We start from the raw sequence: 20,010 nt of genomic DNA on the forward strand, positions 1-20,010 counted from the left end.
TTTCCAGTGATTGCACAAGTTTGCATAACAAATTAGAGCAGGGTCTAATAAAGGAGGAGAGAAAAGTAGCTCTGTTATTTCCTTGTGACTTTCCCAAAGCCATTTGTGAAGGTCACTGGGTGTGTAAACAAAGCAACAATGAGGGCAACCTGCAGACACTTTTCACATAAAATTTCTTTGCAGGATGTTTATCAGCCTAGAAGCAGGCTGCTATTAATTATATTGTATGCTTGGGAACCTAAGCACAGGGGTATCAAGTGAGTTCTGGGAATTTTACCTAGGAGATTAGCATGACTGGATATAAACTCTTGGCATCTTATCTGGCCTTTGGCCAAGCCAGCCTCTCTCTGCTCAATTGTATTAGTTCTATAAAGGAAAAGCTTCCTTGAGTAAGAGACAAAGTAAATTTAGAAAGAAAGAAAGAAAGAAAGAAAGAAAGAAAGAAAGAAAGAAAGAAAGAAAGAAAGAGAGGGAAAATATTCAAAGAAAGAAGGTCTCAGGGTAGGTTAAAGATATGACTTAATACTCAGTAGATGTTTGCCTTCAAGTAAAAAAAAAAAGCAGAAAGAAAGAAGAAGAAGATAAAGATTGAGTCTTTGTTAGTACGTACTGGATCTCTAAATTGGCAATGTCGTCTCCCTGAGAGTCGTGGGAAAAATGGGGTCAATATGGGCTGAATGGTGGCTTTACAGTGCTGATGGAGGAACATGTGCTTGGAAATGTCTAACCTGGATTCCTGTCTTGCTCTGATACTTAACTGCTATGTGACCCTGAGCAAGTCAAGGTCACATAATATTCCCACCTTGGTTTTCTCACCTATAAAATGTAGAAAACCACAACATCTGCGTGTGTGTGTGTATGTGTGCACACGTGCACAAGTGGTACCAGAGATGGAATTCATGGGTGTTCTACCACTAAGCTACATCTCTAAACCTTTTAACTTTTTTATTTTGGGTCTGGCTAAGTTGTTGAGGCTGGCATCAAACTTGCAATTCTGCACCATTGCTCCTGACAGAGAATCATAATATCTTATTGGGGTTGTTTTGAGAAGTGAGTGAGGTGACATATGGTCGGGGCCTGAGAATTAATTATGTCTTATTAGTTATATCTATTACTAGAAGGGAATGGTTAAGAATCTCTGACTCACCAGTTTCAAGTGCTTGTTAATGGCAGAAGGTAGGTTCTATTAGGGAGAGGGGGGTGGAAATTAAAGGCAAAAGAGCTTGGGTAAGAGTTTAGGCTGAGAGAAAGGAGAAAGCAACAGAAATGTAGGAGTTGAAAGGTGGGAGGATGGGGAGATGAGCAACAGTCACTGTCCAGGATGAATTGGAAAGGAACATTTGAGGCTGATCATCATGGAGGTACTTGGTGGTAAATGGATGGAAATTCTGAAAATCATGTTAAGTGAAATAAGACAGACTCAGAAAATCAAAAGCTGAATGTTTTCTCTCCTGTGTGGAAGGTAGAGGAAAATAAGGGAAAGAAGTGGCAGGAAAGGAGTTTGAATATCGAAAAGATATAAGATCAGTAGAGTAGAAGAAGGAGAACAGGAGGGAGGAAAGAAGAGAAAGGGGTAGAAACATGGAATGAAATAAATAATATCTTGGTTCACACACATATAAATGCACCAAAATAAGTTTACACACACACACACACACACACACACACACACACACAAATATAAAATACCAATCAAAAATAAAGGAATAAAAGGAAGATCAAGGGCTGGGGATGTGGCTCAAGCGGTAGCGCGCTCGCCTGGCATGTGTGCGGCCTGGGTTCGATCCTCAGCACCACATACCAACAAAGATGTTGTGTCCGCCAAAAACTAAATAATAAATATTAAAAAATTCTCTCTCTCTCTCTCTCTCTCTCTCTCTCTCTCTCTCTCTCTCTCTAAAAAAAAGGGAAGATCAATAGAAGGATCAATAGAAAGAAGAGAGAACAGGGGGCATGAGGAAGGAAGGTAAAGCGGAGGGGAATAGAGATTGAAATCATATTCCTCACATGTATTATTTTGACAAAATGAACCCAAATACTATGTATAATTATATTGTATAAAAATTTTTTAAAATAAAAAAACATGGAAAATCTCTAGATTTATAGTAAATGTTTACTATATCATATCAATTCATTAAACAAACATTTATGAAACTGCAGTATGAGCTAGGCACTTTAGTGAATAAAATCGGCAAAATCTGTACTGACATAGAATTTACTGGGGATAAAGAAAAGGAAAGGATCAACAAATATTTCTAGTCTTTAAGTCTTAAAGAATGGTAGGGTGCTACAAAGAGAAGGGTGATGTTTGAAAGTAGGATTTTTCTAGAGAAGGGTAAGGAGTTCAGACTTTAGGCATTTGAGGAGTCAGCAACCTTATATTGCCTCTGTTAATATCACTTTTGAATGTAGATAGCATAGTTGCAAACAAACATATCCATTTTAGCCATCTTGATATAAAAAAATCTAGAAAAGCAACAACCTGTGGCATGTTGTCTAAAACCTCTAGTAGCATATATGCTCCCTGGGGTAGAAATAATTTTTTTTTTTTTTTTGCAGCACTATTTGCCTGCGGCAACTGTTTGCATATAACAAATGAATTTAATTAAAATGAACGGAGAGCTTTTTGATTCCTATGCTTTCCAGGTAACATTTTCATTAACTCAAGCAATATTTGTGAAAGTACCTTAGAAGTTATAAAATAAATGATTCTGTGGGAGAAAACATTTTGAGCTATTGACCTGAAATCCCTGGATTTCACCTTTCTCAAGACCTAATTCAAGCAGCTCATCCTATGTTCATGCTGCCTGAAAGAATGCAATTCTGTAAGCCAACGTTCAGCTGGTCCTCACTAGTATGTCCACACTGGTTGTTTATGGCTGGGAATTATTCTTATTGGTTGTTGTATCTGGTCTTGTGTCATGTTGGCTATTAGATATTTAGATTATCAATCATCATTGTGACAGGAAAGTAGAGAGAACCTGAAGTCTTATCAACCTGTTTCTAATTTCTTGAGCTCTGATTTGGAAAGAAGGAAAAAGAAAGAGGATTAGAGAGCAATGTGAACAGGGTAGTGAATAGGCCTCAGCAGCGGGGCCCAGGATTCTTGATCTTGAGCCAGTGATCAAGAATCAGACCTACTTGTGCCCACCCAAACATCCTGGCACTATATGAGACAACCAACTTTGTGTGGGGAATCACGGGGCAGAGCAAAAATGCCAGGAAGGACTGGGATTAAGTTTCCCTTTAGTCCAGGAGGATGGTGACCTGAAGTAGAAATTAATTGGTTCTGAAAATAAAGTGATATTTATTGTGCATGTGAATTTAGGGTCATGACTCATGCCTGCAACTTCCTTTGCAATTTATTTATTTATTTATTTTATTATTTTTTTTTAAAGAGAGAGAGAGAGAGAATTTTTTAATATTTATTTTTTAGTTCTCGGTGGACACAACATCTTTGTTGGTATGTGGTGCTGAGGATCGAACCCAGGCTACCGCTTGAGCCACATCCCCAGCCCTTCCTTTGCAATTTATAGCTGGGACTTTATTTGCTTCTTAGTTGAACTTAGATAGTATTTTTCCAAGAGGAAATTTAGACAAATAGAAATAACCACTAGGAGACAGTTTGGGTCACTTTCATAATAACCCTTTAAGTAATAATACATATCTTGTTGGTATGCCTAAACATAGCACAAGTAGTAATGGACAATCTAGAGTTAGAGAAGTTCAATCCACTAAAGAAGGAAACTCTGAGAATTAGAAATTTACTGCAAGCAATACAGTGTCCAGTGACCTAATTAACTTCTGATTTGTAGCATGAAATCTTTCCTCATCTTTCCATCTATCTGTCTCTTCTTGCACCATTTCCTTCCACACCCACATATTGCCCTATCCTGAGTATAAAAGTATGATTAAAACAACTGCAATTTCACAGATGGCTCTAATTTAGAATATGATTTACTTCTGTCGGAATCCAAGTTTATGTGGCTTCTGAGGATGCCCATCAAAGAATTAAATTTTATTTTGGAGATCGATATGCAAAAAACTTGGAAAGGTGTGGAAACTCACTCTTGAACGTCCCTGGACACGATCCAGAGGCTGACTGAGGGAAGGGCTGAATCTTCGTGTTTAGGGAATTATTGCAGTTTGGCAGTGAGAAGTTGGGGAAATTGGCTTCAGGAAGAGGAAGAACTTCATTTATGTTTAGTGGAGGGAGTCGAACAATGGATCCAATTTGTCTTGGATGGAAAGGAAAGTGTCCTTTACCTGGGCCTCTTTTTCCTGGGTGCCTATGTGGTGGGCCATGGCCACGGTGATGGTGATCTGGGGGACCTTGGCCAAGGGAAGGTGGATCACAGGGTCCATAGTCATCGAAATCATGGCCACGGGGACCATGGCCATGAGGCCCATGTCCATGAGGCCCATGTCCATGGGGTCCATGTCCATGAGAACTGTTTCCATGAGGACCATGTCCATGGGGTCCATGTCCATGAGGACTGTGTCCATGGGGACCATGTTTATGGGGTCCATGTCCATGAGGACCGTGCCCATGAGGACCGTGTCCATGGGGATCATGTTTATGGGGCCCATGTCCATGAGGACTGTGTCCATGGGGACCATGTTCATGGGAATGGGGTCCATGGTGATGCTGATCACTGGAACTATGATTATGAGGGTGTCTTTGGGTCTCATTGGTGCCAAAAGGAGGGTGATGACATCTTGATCCTGGAGGTGGCAAAAATGGTGGAAAATCTCCTTCTTGAAGTGGTGGTCTGTCAGAGTTATCTTTTCCTTCTGGGGGAGGTCGGAATCCAAATTTATGTGGCTTCTGAGGATGATGATGTGAATGTCCATGCCCATCAAAGTGGTGGGGAGGGCCCCAGTGGGGTCTCACATCACTGATGTTTCTATGTTCCTGGTAAAAGAACAGAAAAGTGTATGTTATCATGTAACGCAAAAGGAGAAATTAGATGTTTAGCTTGACTTAGGGCAATGGCTTCCAAACTTTTGGACTTCACAAATCAATTTAAAAAGTCAGATACTAAAAAAGGGTGTCCAATTTTTATCTAGCCAAATCAACATTTAAAATGCAGACAAAACTGCCCACTAACACCATTATTATTTCACAAAAGGAATGATATCTTGACAACAGGAGTCAGAAAATAACTATAGAGTAAAGAATAATTTTTGGATGGAATATATGTTGTATTATGAAAAATTTTTGAATTATACTTAAGCTTTCTTACTTTAACATATATTGGTGAAACTACATTAAGGAATGGCACCCATTTGTAGACCAGCCTTTGGAAAACTTGTGTCTTAAAACTTAGACTCTCAACAGAGTTCTGAGGGATGATATAAAATCCTTACTTCTACAGGATGGACACCTGCCTCTTTACTTTCCTCCTCATCCAGACTTTAACTTTCAAAAAAGTCTATGGAGCTGTATAAGAATACAGAGGTAACAAACCTACCATTCCTTTTTCCTCTTCTTCCTTCTTTTCTTTTTAATTTTTAATTTTTTTTGCTAATATAAAAATTACTATGAAGAACATTTTTGTGCTCACTCATAAAAAGCATAAAGATTTCTGGGATGGTTATAAAATATCATTTTGAATCTTATTTTATATACCTTTACACGATAAGCTTGAGGCCAAATAATTCCTCTTAGGTTCAACGTCTAACAATTAAAGCCAAGAATTATGAAGTCTCAGCACTGGAAGTTCTAACTATAAGGACCATTTTTATATTCATTTAAGGTTGACTGAATTGGTCATTGTACTTTTCTGCCAAATCTTGCCCCTCCCCAATTCTTGAGAAAAAATTCATACTTTTTTCAGTGTCATGCCAAAAATTTTACTCCTTTTCCCAGAGGCCTATTCTATTCTCTCCAAATCAATCTCTCTCTCTCTCTCTCTCTCTCTCTCTCTCTCTCACACACACACACACACACACACACACACACACACACACACACACACAACTCTAAGAACGAAATACACTGTGTGTGTGAAAATATTTAGTCTGGCACTGTTCATAACAAAGTGTACTCTGACAACCTACCTCAAAGTTAAAGACTTCACAAGTTACTTCAAGGTATTCTGGGGCTTCCAAGTCAGAGGCTCCTATATCATAGGACAAATCTGCTCTGCAGAATCCAAAAACCTACAAAAGAGAAAGAAGTCTGTAGTGGGTGTGTGTGTTATCAAGGGGTATGAGGGTTCCCACCCAGACTTATGAACTGAGAAGGAAGAAGAGCTTTAGAAAAATCAGGTAGTAATATTATCAGACATCTCCACCAGTTACTTAGCAATCTTTCCTAGTGAACCATTGGGGAAGGTACAGGTTACAAAGGATTTCATTGCCACTTCTCTCCTGTGAGCGGTCACAAACACTGGGGGCTTCCCCATGTGTGTGGCGGTTGCTCATGTCATTACTGCTTTTCCTTTAGGCCAACACTTCTGCCCTGAAGATCTGAGTTGTCAGTGCCTAGAGAAAATGAGGAATGGTTTAGAAGATAAATTTGTATGACTTTAACTGGTCCCTTGAAAGTGTTAGAAAGGAGGGAGCCAGTATAAAGACAGGTTTGCAAGGACCCTGTCAAGGTAAAGAGTCTGCTGGCCCAATCCTAAGTATGAGGGCTGAACTGACTAGCTCGATGCTCCAAAGTCCCCTAAGTTCAGCCATCAAAGCTAGACAAAGACAAGTTGACAATTCTTCTCTAGAAAACAAACAAACAAACAAACAAAAACCAAGCTATTAAGTATTGAGGCTCTGAGTATGGTTTTGGAGAGAGGTCTGTGCTAACCCTGGCTTCACCATTTTCTACTTGTGTGAGTCACAGGTTACACACATTTTCTGAAACTCAGACTATAAACAAGTACAATGCTATCTACTCACATGGTGAGAGGATTTAGAAAATCAGGGTAATATTATCACCAACTTCTAATCACCAACTCTCTTGGTTCTGCACTGGTCTTTTATTACCCACACAATGATAGCTGAGTTTCTTGGATAGAGGAGGGAAGCATTTTTTTCTGGTAGCCACTGAGCAGGAATCTAAAATTAATTCAGGTTAAAATTTTGAGCAGTCAGAAAAGGAAATAACAAATGCCTCCTCCCTTCAGCCAGAGAGAGAATGTGTTACTAAACCTCAGCAAAATCCTGGACTTGAAATTAGAATTAAAGTCTTGTGTGCACTTTCTAGCCAAGTGCCTTAAGTAAGTGATTGAAATTCTAGGCCCACTTGCCACAAAGAAATGGAGGCAGGCATTTTCTTCCCCTCAGTAGGTTATCACAAAGTTCCCACAAGACAATCATATATGCAGGGGTGTTTTATAAACTGTGAGTCACCAAGCAAATGTCAGGAATCATTAATAAGATTCTCTAGTAGAAATACAGATTAATTTGTAAATAATTAGGAAAAAATCCCACTGGACTGGGCATGAGAAGAACTGGATTATAGTCTCAGCTGGGTTGTGAACATTGGCAAGACCCTTCCTTTGTCGAACCTGTTACCTCCTTACTTGTCAAATGCAATCCCTGTGGGTGTCAATGCATTGGAATGAGTGAGAGCACATCGTAGGGGGGTCTTAATATAAGCTGGTTATTAGTTTTAGTTAAACTTTTAATTCTAACATGTTAAAAACCTGTTTTAGGTTTAGTTATATATCATGTATATTATAAAGGTATTTTCTCATGATTTGTTTAACTTTTCCATGCTTCCGTTTCCCCATCTGCAAATCAGGGACAAAGAATTTCTACCCCATAGGGTGGTGTGTTAATAAGTTAATGTATAAAGCACTTAGAAGAGTGCCTGTCAGGGAGCAAGAACTCTCTAGATGACACTTAGTATTTCACAGACATTTGTTATACTCACTCACTTTAGGGGGTCTGGGGAAATGTTGTGTGGAGCAGTTCCTCACAGAGAAGTCCAGATAGTATTTGGTTCTTTCCCCTCCTCTCTAGAACAGATAGGATCAACATAGTTTCAGGAACAGAAAAAGTAGAAAAAGAGAACAGTAACTATCCAATGTATTGTAAAACACTGGAATGCTTAAATCACCAATAAATGATATTTTTCTTATGGTTTTTGCCTTTTAAAAATGTATCACATAAGTTGGGCAAAGTGGTGCATGCTTGTAACCCCAGTTGCTCAGAAGACTAAGGCAGGAGGATCACAAGTTTAAGGCCAGCCTGGACCACTTAGTGAAGCCCCATCTCAAAATAAAATAAAATTAATGTAACTAATTACATTAGTTACTGTAATTTTATTTTACTGGGATGTAACTCAGTGGTTTTGCCTACACTCACCAGGCTCTGGGTTTCATCCATAGCACAGGGAGGAAAAAGTATCACGTAAGTGATAGGGTGAACACTATTTCACTGTAAGGGTTCAAATATGCAGACATGATAAGCGTAGTGTGAAAAATCACTCTTGCTGCACCCTAGCCTCTCCTTCTCAGAGTGAGCACCATGGTCCACTTGATATATTTCTCCTTCTAGCCTTTTGCCACGTATCCATGGCGACCTAAGTATTTAACTTCAGTGGGTTCATGTGCTGAGTATTGTTCTGTAACCTGCTTGTCTTATTAATATGTCTTGAACTCTTTCCAGTGCCTCTGGGTCCAACACATTATTTTTGGAATTGTATTAAATGCATTCCATTGTTGGTATGTACCGTGATCCATTTAACTTTGCATTTTTGGAATGCACAGCGAATATCAACCAGCTGCTCCTCAAGACAACTCTGGGTGGAAGGCACTTGAGTCTAGCTCCCTAAACACACCAAATATTATGAGATTATTTCTCGAAGCCTCATAATATAACCATATAAGCACAGATAAAAAATTTTGTTTCCAAATACTGAGAGGTTTACATACCAAGATATCTTAGTGCTTTTTCCTTCAGAAATGTTTGGGATAGGGTCATAATCCATTTAAACAGTTTCTACATAATATAAGAAGATTAAAATTCAATGATTGAATAATTCACTTAACCCTAATATGCTCTTGTCCTTCCCTCTTTCCTTTTTGGATTTTCTCTTCTCTCTTTCAGATGTCTACCCTCCCTTTCTGCCTCTCGAAAAAAATAAAACCCTTGCAGAAGAGCAGTTCTTTGTGATAGCCAAAAGGCTGCCACAGTTTCAAAGGCAGCTGGTCACTTGGGGCAAGTGGAGAGGGTTGTCAACAGTTCTTGCCTGCCAGGTGGGTGCCTGGGTCCTCACACTCTAGCTAGACACTAGTGGTGACTCACCCCTCTCGCGACTCTCTCTACTCGGTCCACTCTGAAAGAGGCAAAATCACTGTTCTCGCTTTTGTACTTGTCAAGGGCTTTGTCAGCCTGTTTTCTGTATTGCTCCGTGTCCTCAAAGAAATCCAGGATTACAGGACTGTCTTTGTTATTGCTCAGTGCTGAAGACACTAGAGAAAGAAGACGGCAATATTGTAATTACAAGTGGGAAATAGGATGTCAATGTTTAGACTCCATGTGATACATAAATTCATGGTGGTAAGAGTAACAGGAACTTGCATCTAAAACATGGGCAAATCCAGGGTTGGAGAAACTAAGTAGCTTGTTGATCAATCAGCCAGTCAGCAGCTGAGCTAAACCATTAGTCTTTCTTTCCATTTGTTCTAACACTCAGGTCCCTATTGTGACCACTGTTCTGATGCCCTGCCATTCATAAAATGCAAATATTTTAATTCTTCCTGTCTTTGCCAAGGAGGAAAGAGGCTTCCTTAACATAAAATTTGGTCCAGAGAGAGAAGATACAGCTCAATCCTTTAAGGCAACCTCCTGTAGAAGTTGCTCCACTGTGGCCTATATTGAACCAGGTTGAGATTTAGCATTTTTAAAGGCATTCTGTAATAATTCTTTTTGAAAAAGCAAATATAAAGAGCATGGACTTTAGAGTCACCATGGTTGTTGATAGTCATGCCTTCATCACATCTTGACCATGTGCCTGAGGCCATGTCATTGAACCTCTGCCTAAATTATTTTATCTCTAAAATAGAAAGCAACACAATCTTTATTTCATAGCCTTGGGTGAGGGTGAATGAAATTATTTATAAACAATCACTTTGTAAACTATAGAGTAATATATAATTTTTAAATATGAAGCCAATACTTATGAGTGGTAAAAGTTCCACAAAGCATATTATATAGACCATTTTATTTGATTCTAACAAGAATCCTAACAGATACTACTACTATTATCTCTATTTTAAAATGAGAAAACTCTTAGGTTAAATAACTTGGCCTCAAAAACCACAGAACTAGTAAATGATGAGGTTGGGATTCTAACACAAGCAAGTCTGACCCCAGAGCCTATGTCTACACAATGTTGCTATATGGCACTTTGGAAAGCTATATTTTCTTGTATTGATTTTTTTTTAAAGGAAGATGTATCAGTAACAGGGGAAAACTGTCCTCCTTCTATTCTCAGGAGAGTAATAATGAAGACCATGAGAACAGGGATCCTTTCTGATGTACATCATGGTATTAATATGATAAATACCACTCTATGACTGAGTTCTGTATTAATCGGAAATTTATTTAGCAATTTAACAGATTAACATACCAGAACTGGTGGTGCAGTTAAAGTCATTCATTCGGAGGTCCTGAGATTCTTTTGAATATCTTGTAACTATTACCTTACATTGCCCGATCACCTGTAAAAAGAAAAGAGAGTTTTGGGCTGGGATTGAGGATCAGTGGTAGAGTGCTCACCTAGCGTGCATGAGGCACTGGGTTCAATCTTAAAAAGCACCACATAAAAATAAAATAAAGATATTGTGTCCACCTAAATCTAAAAAATAAATATTGAAAAAAAAGTGGCTTTTGACTCATTGCATACCACCGTCCTTTATGAGGGAACATGAAGGGAATGCCACATACTCCTGCTATCCATTTAAACTGTATTTGTACACACACAAAAGCCCTGGCTTCCATCCTCAGCACCACACACAGAGAAAATTGTATTTGGGGTTTCCTTAATCAAAGCCTGTCTCAAACCCTGCATTTTCTTACCTTGCTCCTGTGTGCTGCATACTATCAGAACCCAAAACCCTTAGGAAAATGAAGGAGAGACTGTTTAAATGGATTATGACCCTATCTCAAACATTTATGAAGGAAGAAGCACTAAGATACCTTGGTGCGTTTTTAAGCCTCTTATTTTTTTTGGAAACGAAATCTTTTATCTGTGCTTATTCATCTTTGTGTTTTACACCTGTGACAGAGATTCTGGCATATCAGTACCCACCTCCAATGTGCACAGCAAGACCCCCTTCCTCATTGCAACTAAGCCCTTTTGCCATTCCTGATAATGAGACCAATTTTGATGGGATACATAGCTTCATTGACCATAGATTGTGAGGCCTGGAAAGGATTTTGAGTCTATCTATTTCAAGACTCTCCTCTTATTTTACAATTGAAGAGACTGAAGTCTAGGAATATTAGATGATTTTTCCTAGGGACTCACAGCTGATCACACTATCCCAAGGAATCACAAGCCTTGTTGACTTATCTTGCCCTGGGTTCCCATGAAGGGCTCTCTACAGGGTGTCACTCAAGGTAAACATAATCTTCATGAGTCTCAAGGCATAAGCTGCTCTTACTCTTTTCCAGGTTAGACCAGACATATGGTTTCCCTGTGTAAGCTGATAGAAGGTAAGTAGGATAAGAGGAGAATGGTACCCTGTATACTTACTATATCAGATGGCCGTCTAAAATGAGCTGGTGTACAGTCCTCCTGGTTCCTGGAGAGGACCCAACAGTCAGATTCTTTTACATCCAAGACTAAATAATAGACAGTCGCAGATCCCTGAAGAATGCCAAGAAAGCAAAAGGTGAGTAGGATGAGGGAGCTCAGGAGGTTTTTAAAATAAAAACAATCTCTTTATTTCTTAAACAGAATTCCTGCTTATCTCAGAGTCTTTGCAGATGTCCTACCTCTATGTCATTTGATCTATTTATTTGGATAAATGGCTTCAAATAGTTATTTCCAAATGTTCTTTTTAACTCATTGTAAGGTTTCTTATGCCCCCAAACTTTAAAAAGTTGTCACTGAAGGGCAGTGTTGGGTAGGTGGAGGTGTTGACAATACAAGCCTCGAATGGTAAGTGGAGATCGCCATATCACCATGTGCAATCTGCTGTGGTGGTGGTGTCCTCTCACCCAGCTCTCTTCCTGAATCTGGACTTCTGATCTTGATTTCAACTTAAATTCTCTTCTCTTACAGATTTGCTTCCTCTCTCAACTTCCCTCTTCTTTGTCAGAAGCTATTAATTACTTACTGCTTTAGGTTCTAGTTTAGAAAATATGTATAGGCTTTGCTTTACCTTGGCTACACAGAAATCAAGCCATCAATGGTCTTTCTTTGAAACGTTCTCATGTGTTTTTTTAATTCTCTTGCTGAATTCCAACTACCTGGGTCTGACCATCATTTCTTCGTTCCTGAACACATGAAATAGCTTCCTACTTCACTTTCCTGTCACCTTCTTACATCTCTCCAGGCACATTGTGTTCTCCTGTTCACCCCACTGCCACAAACCCATACTGCCACTCAGAGGTAGCACCATGCCCATTCATTCTGTGCCCTACACATGTGGCAAAGACCCTGAAATGGAACTGATGATCATTAAATTACTTGCTGATCATGAATTGCTTGTTGTTGATGATCATTACATTGCTAAACTCCTGGATTTCTATTCTCTGCATTCTTCAGTACTTTCCTAACACCTTAAAAAGGGTATATTACTCTGCTCATCCTCTGTAGTAGTCCATAGTGACCTCTCTGATTTCAGTCACTCCACCAAAGAGAAGGTAGGTTATTATATTTTGCAAGGAGACTTCATTGGCCTTCCATAATCTCTATCAGCCCAGCAAATCTACTTCAAATCATCATATAATCTAAGTGAAGTCTTGTTTAAACGTCTTCAAGATAAGCTCAGTCTCTTTTCCAACTTCACATTGAATTCTGGCCTCTCTAGAGCCCGAGGAGAACTTCTGGATCACACCCCTTGCCCTGCCCAGCCTATTCAATTACTCCTTAGGGCCTCCTTCTTTGATTCCCTGTCTACCTTGATGTACCTGGAATTCTCTTGAAATGCCTTTCTCCAGGCCTCTTCCTATTCACATCCTACCCATTCTTCAGATTCAACTGAAGTCTTCTCGCACCCAATCTTAATAGCTCTCCTTTCACTGAAAGTGCTCCAAATCAGCACTTGATCACTAAATACATCCTTTGTTACCCAGTTTACCTTTGTGCATCAGAAGATTGTTCTTTCCTCAAGGGCAAAGCCTGCCAGTTAATTCTGATTTTTCTCTTGAAGCCTTTTGCATAGTGCTTCTAAGTGCTTACAGATTGATCCCTAGTTAATCTATTCCAATAACAAACGTGGAGTTGGAAGGAAAAATAAACAATCTAGAGCAGCCACAGAAACTAAACAGAAGACCCTGACTGAAGCCATTTGTTGTGCTGAGGAGCTAGTCTCATTTGCCCTGGGGCATGGTCTCCCAGCTCAGCTCTGACATGGGCGATTTCTCACCACTGTGTCCAAGTGGGCATCAGCGACCCGCAGCAACTGGAAAAGATAGCCATTCCGTCGCCATTTATTGATAAGGTCTACAGCTTTCTCAGCCTCAGGCTCGACAGCATTGCAGTCGGTGGGACTCACAGCACATGAACATTGCAGTGAAATCAAAAGTAGTAGGGCAGTGAGCACCTTCATTTTGCTACACTCCCCCTGCTGTGGTCTACCATAGCAGAGAATTTATACACACACACACAATTGATGAAACTTTATACATTTTTGTTGTGCAACTGGGAATGTTCACTTTGACCCCTGGTTCAAATATCTGTCAACAATCTGTAAATGATTAGTGGATCCTGGGGACAGAAAGCTGAGACATGCCACTGGTGATCCAGTAAAACCATTATCTACACAAATCTGGATTTTTAAAAAATTGTACATATTACAGCACAACTTTTCATTTCTCTATACATGATGTAGTATAGCACTATATGTGCAGTCATACATGTACCTAGGGTAATAATGTCCACTCATTCCACCTTCATTCCTGCCCCCCTGTCTCCTCCCCTTCCCAAATCTGGATATTTTTAGTATGTTGCAGATCCAAAGTCTATTTTTGACCTTAAGCACTGCCAATGTGTGTGCCCAGTGGTGAGGTTTGTGCTAAGGTAATTTTCCTCCATCAGCCTGTCAGTCTCAGCCAGAAATCTCCACCATCAGCCCCTCTTTGAATTATGGCACTAAAACTCAGTAGAATGCAATCAGTAGATTTTTTTTAGTTGTCAATGGATCTTTAGTTAATTAATTCACTAATTTATTTCCAGGGCTGAGAATGGAACCCAGTGCCTCCCACATGCTAAGCAAGTGCTCTACCGCTAGAGTTCTTTAAAAAGAATCCTTGGTAACACGTTTAGTAGTTAACATTATACAAGAAATTGACTTCAGGTAGAATAGCATGATTAATGGACAGTGGCCTTGGAGTCAGATGTAAATTTCTAACCCTAGCTCTGTCACTTTCTTATTGTGTGATACTGTGTTAACTCACAAACTCCTCTGATTTTTAGTTTTCTTCACTAATAAAATGAGGATTAATACTTCTTTGTAGGCTTATGTGATAGTTAAATAAGAAAGCACGTATAAAGCAACTAATACAAATCTTGGCACAGACTAGGTGCTGAATAAATGATGCTATGTGTTATTATTAATGCTGTTTATTAGGGTACCTGGGAAGAAGTGGGGAGCATTCCTATATCATCCCAATTCTCTGTGGCTCTTAAAGCATGCCAAACAGAACTCGTTCATGTGCAAGAGGAGAAGGGTGAGAGCAGGAGTCAAGCAATTGAATACCTGTCCCATAGTGGGGAGGGCTCAGCATTGGAAGACAGGGCTGGGATACACTTGACCCCCTGCCACTAACCCTCCAAAGAAACCTATCTACCTATGGAACCTTCATACCTGCAGAGGCCAGCAGCTTCTGAAAAGACTAAAGGGAATCAACTTCACTTCCCTCCCTACTACCAACGAACAATCAGAAGACAGCATCTCCCTTCCTCCTTGTACTTTCTCTACAGTAAGGTTCTACAGTAATAGTTCTCAATCTTGATTTCATATTAGAAATGCCCAAGGAGTTTAAAAAGAATCCTAGGATCAGGACTCTTCAAAACAATTCAATCAGAATGGATCTGGGTTTGGATAGTTTTTAGATTCCCAAGTAATTCCAGTGTGCAGTCAAAATTGAGAATAACTGAGCGTCCAGACAGAACTGAATTGAAGGAAAGAATTAGAAGAAAGAAAAGGGAGGAGTTATATGAAAAATAGACTTCACTTCCAAGGGTCACAGGTTGGTTTAGTGAGTGCTAAAGTGGAAGAAACATGTTTAGGATAATGTTTGAGACTGAACTTTTAGTGTGAACAACAACTGGCTTTTAAACAACTGAATGGGACCACTATAGTATAACTCAGAAGGATATAAATAGTATGGAATCTGCTGTAGGTATCCTTAAGGGCTCCAACCCAGTGGGGCAGGGGGAAATTATTGATTAAAACAAAAACAGTTTATATTCTAATGAGTTGAGCTCCTTAATCAAGTCTTTCACCCAATATGGAGTGCCTGGGCAAATCAGATGCTGGAGTAAATTAAGGGATGGGAATGCTGGGACTGGGAAAAAGGAAGGACAATTTATGCTTTTCCTACAGTACTGTTTTGCTGAGATTTGGGGGTACTTGCAGGACCCAGGCATTCCCTTCCCCTGGCTTTAATGAATATTTAAGACATGCAGTGCTAACGATGCCTTTCCAGTAACCAGGGAAGCTTCAGGTTGAGGTGTCTCAGGGAGCACAAAGTGTATGTTCAGTTCTGAGAACTGTCAAATGCTCTAGGCATTGACATTGGCTTTGGGAAAGCTTCCCAGATGGTCTAGAACCAGAGAATGGCCTTAGATGTGATAGAGGAAGAGGAGTGGAGGTGACTTCACAGGATGGCTTTTGGGGCAGACTGAAGTACACAGATCTTCACCTCCACGGTCTCGTTCTGGCATTTAGGTACTTTCTAGGTGTTTTAACCATGTTTTCAGGAAAAGTCACCTAACAGAACTTTCGTTCTTTTAAGATTTTTTTTTTTTTAGAGAGAGTGAGAGAGGAGAGAGAGAGAGAGAGAGAGAGAGAGAGAGAGAGAGAATTTTTAATATTTATTTTTTAGTTCTCGGCAGACACAACATCTTTGTTGGTATGTGGTGCTGAGGATCGAACCCGGGCCGCACACATGCCAGGCGAGTGCGCTACCGCTTGAGCCACATCCCCAGCCTCTTTTTTTTTTTTTTTTTATTCTTTTTTTTCTTTTATTTATTTTTTATTGGTTGTTCACAACATTACAAAGCTCTTGACATATCACATTTCATACATTAGATTGAAGTGGGTTATGAACCCCCAATTTTACCCCAAATGCAGATTGCAGAATCATGTCGGTTACACATCCACAATTTTACATAATGCCCTATTAGTAATTGTTGTATTCTGCTACCTTTCCTATCCTCTACTATCCCCCCTCCCCTTCCCTCACATCTTCTCTCTCTACCCCATCTACTGTAATTCATTTCTCTCCTTGTTTATTTTCCCATTCCCCTCACAACCTCTTATATGTAATTTTGTATAGCAATGAGGGTCTCCCTTCATTTCCATGCAATTTTCCTTTTCTCTCCCTTTCCCTCCCATCTCATGTCTCTGTTTAATGTTACTCTTTTCTTCCTACTCTTCCTCCCTGCTCTGTTCATAGTTGCTCTCATTATATCAAAGAAGACATTTGGTATTTGTTTTTTAGGGATTGGCTAGCTTCACTAAGCATAATCTGCTCTAGTGCCATCCATTTCCCTGAAAATTCTATGATTTTGTCATTTTTTATTGCTGCATAGTACTCCATTGTGTATAGATGCCACATTTTTTTTATCCATTCATCTAATAAGATTTTTTTTGCTCATAATAGAATACACAATCTTTGCAAAAAAAAGTATGAAAAGTACAAAAAGTATAAAGAAAATTCATCTCAAATTCCACTACCCATGAGAAAAATCAACTATAACATAATTTCTTTATAGAATGTTTTCTATTTGGATATATACAACACAGATTTTTTTATGTTGTTGGAATTATTCTGTACATACGGATTTTTTTTCCTTCACTGTTGTTAAGTATTTATTTACTTATAACTTAATTTTTCAGGTATTAGTAGAAACTATATAACATTTTAAAGTATTGTTTCGGGTATTTTATAGGATCTTAAATATTTGGGTTATTCTAATCATATAATTTTTAATTTTAAACATAAACCTCACATAAAATAAAACAAACAATATTATTAAATAAAATTAAGTCTCTCTCCCTTTCATTTCATACAATCCCTTCCCTAGGGAAAGACTTTAAACAATTTCCTATAATATGTAGCTTAAATATTGTCTTTTCCTTTAAGGTTACACTGTGAGGACTTGTCAAGATCATTAAATATTCTTCAGGAAAATTATTTTCAGAGTTCATGGTATATTGCAAGTTATATAAATATTAATATATTCAACATTCCTCATTTTTGGTCATTTATGTTGTTTCTATTTATTTGTTTTTATAAATAGTGCTACAGTAAATATCCTTGTACATCTCTGATTATTTCTTTGAGAATCACTGGATCAGTTAATATAATTTTTTAGCATCAGGGTTTTTATTTTTTATTTTTTGGTAATAGGAATCACTTCTTTTAAGAAAAAAGAAGTCAATTTTGGTCAGATTTTTAATGTATTATTTTGTTACTTTACTTTCAAAAAATAGACATTATTTTTTAAAGCAGGTTTAGGTTTGCAGCAAAACTAAGTGGAAAGTACAGCGAGTTCCTAAGTACTCTTTACTTTCTCGTCCCATGCTCACAAACTCCCCCGCCCCATGATAAACATCTGAACCCAGACGGTCACATTTGTTCCCTCCAAAGAACTTACAATGACACATCATTTTCACCGGAAGTCCATAGTTTGCATCAGGGTTTCCTCTTCACTCAGTAGGGTACCTAGCATGGGTTTTGACAAATGTGCAATGTTTGTATCCACCATTATAGCATCACGCAGAATAATTTATCTGCCTTAAAAATCCTCTGTGCTCCATTATTAATTTATCTCCCTCCCCTCTCTCCCCTCTAGCTTCTGTCAACCACTGATATTTTTTCACTGTCTTCACAATTCTGTCTTTTCCAGAGTGTCGTATAGTTGGAATCAAACAGTTGGCAGTCTTTAGATTGATTTCTTTCACTTAGTAATAAGCACTTAAATTTCCTCCATGTCTTTTCATAACTTGATTGTTTATATTTTTTAGTGACAAGTAATATTCCATTGTCTGGATGTACACATTGTATTTATTTATTCTCCTACTAAAGGTCATTTTGGTTCCCTCTAAGTATTGGCAATGATGAGTAGATCTGCTATAAACATCCATGTATGGGTTTTTGTGGATGTATATTTTTAACTCATTTGGATCAATACTAAGGAGTGTGATTACTGGATCACATGGTAAGAACATGTTTAGCTTTTTTTTTTTTTTTAGAAATTGCCAAACTATTTTCCAAAGTGGCTGTACAAATTTGCATTTCCACCAGCAGTGGCTAAAAGTTCCTGTTGCTTCACATCCTCAGCAGCATTTGATGTTATTGTCAATGTTCTGTATTTTGGACAATCTCATAGGTGTGTAGTGGTCTCATTATTTGTTTGTGTTTTGTTTTGGGGAGGGGAGGAATTGAACCCAGGGCCTTGTGCATGGTACGCAAGTGTTCTACTACTAAGCTATATCCCCAGTCTTTTTATATTTTATTTTGAGACAGGATCTCCCTAAATTACATAGGCTGGACTTAAACTTGTGACCTTCCTGCCTCAGCCTCCCAATTAGCTGAGATTACAAACATGTGTCCCCCTACCTGGCTAAGAAGTTACTTTTAAAGATGCATCAGCATTAAGTCTTAATTCCACATAACTAGAAATGCTCAACACCAGAGGTTTCTGCATAGGAGATTGGTGTTTCAACAGAGACAATTTGAAACCACTGATTATTTTAATACAAAGCCTCAAATGAATAATGTTTGTAGCATTTTGAAACTATTAGCTGGCATTTGGATTAGCTAGCCTGCATGGAGTTTGCAGGGTAAGAAAAGAAGGGCAAGAATAAAAAACTAGAGAAACAGCAAGAAGCAAGCCAGAGAAGAACCCAAGTCAGGACCTGAGGAGAATGATGAATCTAGGTTCCCCAGCTTATTGGTTTACCATGGGGTTCAAGGAGCCAAAGGGAAGAGAAGATTGAAAGAAGAGAGGGAGGCAGGGAGAGGGCACCATGTTGATGCCATGCTCCTTCCCACACATCAGCAGCGAGTTCAGCAATGGCTGCACCACCACCAGGGTAGCTCCTGCCAGGTGGCCCCTCTTCCACAGCTCCAATTTGTGCTGGGCTTGGGTAAGCCAGCCACGTCTCCTCTGCCTTCCCTGTGGTTTCTATTTCTCCATGCCTCAGCCTCCCCTGTCCTTCCCTGACCTGGCCCACAAGCGTTCATTAAATGTTCCTTCACTGATGGATCTTCAGTTGAGCTATTTGATGACCATTCTGCCTCTTTCCTGACTGAACCCACATGACATTCGCTCCCCAACTTCTAACTTATTATGGGCAATAGGTAAGAGTAATGGGGTGTGAGTTTTATCTACTTCTTTTACATAAATTAGGCCAAGGGCTGTGCATCACTTCTAAGAAATGGCCACCAAGATGAAGGGCAATCATTATATGGGCAAATTATTTGACAAGATGTCAAAAGTCATATCCTGAGTGTGTGTGTGTGAGTGTGTGCACACAGATATACTTCTGATTACGGGGAAATTGGTTCCACTGTTTGGTGTGTTTGTTTTTCTGGTACTGGGTATTGAATCCAGGGGTGCTATGCCACTGAGCTACATCCCCAGCCCTTTTT

The 20,010-nt window shown here is 39.1% G+C and overlaps 1 protein-coding gene across 1 annotated transcript; it reads right to left on the reverse strand.

The window, feature by feature from the left end:
- Positions 1 to 4,018: 4,018 nt before the first annotated feature.
- HRG (histidine rich glycoprotein) lies at positions 4,019 to 13,765 on the reverse strand (the record flags this gene model as incomplete). Its single annotated transcript, XM_081302050.1, is given in 8 exon segments — positions 4,019 to 4,915; positions 6,064 to 6,165; positions 7,884 to 7,964; positions 9,256 to 9,422; positions 10,583 to 10,673; positions 11,711 to 11,824; positions 13,551 to 13,744; positions 13,747 to 13,765. Coding segments are annotated over 8 exon segments (1,665 nt in total).
- Positions 13,766 to 20,010: the final 6,245 nt, after the last annotated feature.

The sequence above is a fragment of the Spermophilus citellus genome (genome assembly GCF_964194105.1).
Source record: "Spermophilus citellus genome assembly, chromosome: 7".
Classification (NCBI taxonomy): Eukaryota; Metazoa; Chordata; class Mammalia; order Rodentia; family Sciuridae; genus Spermophilus; species Spermophilus citellus.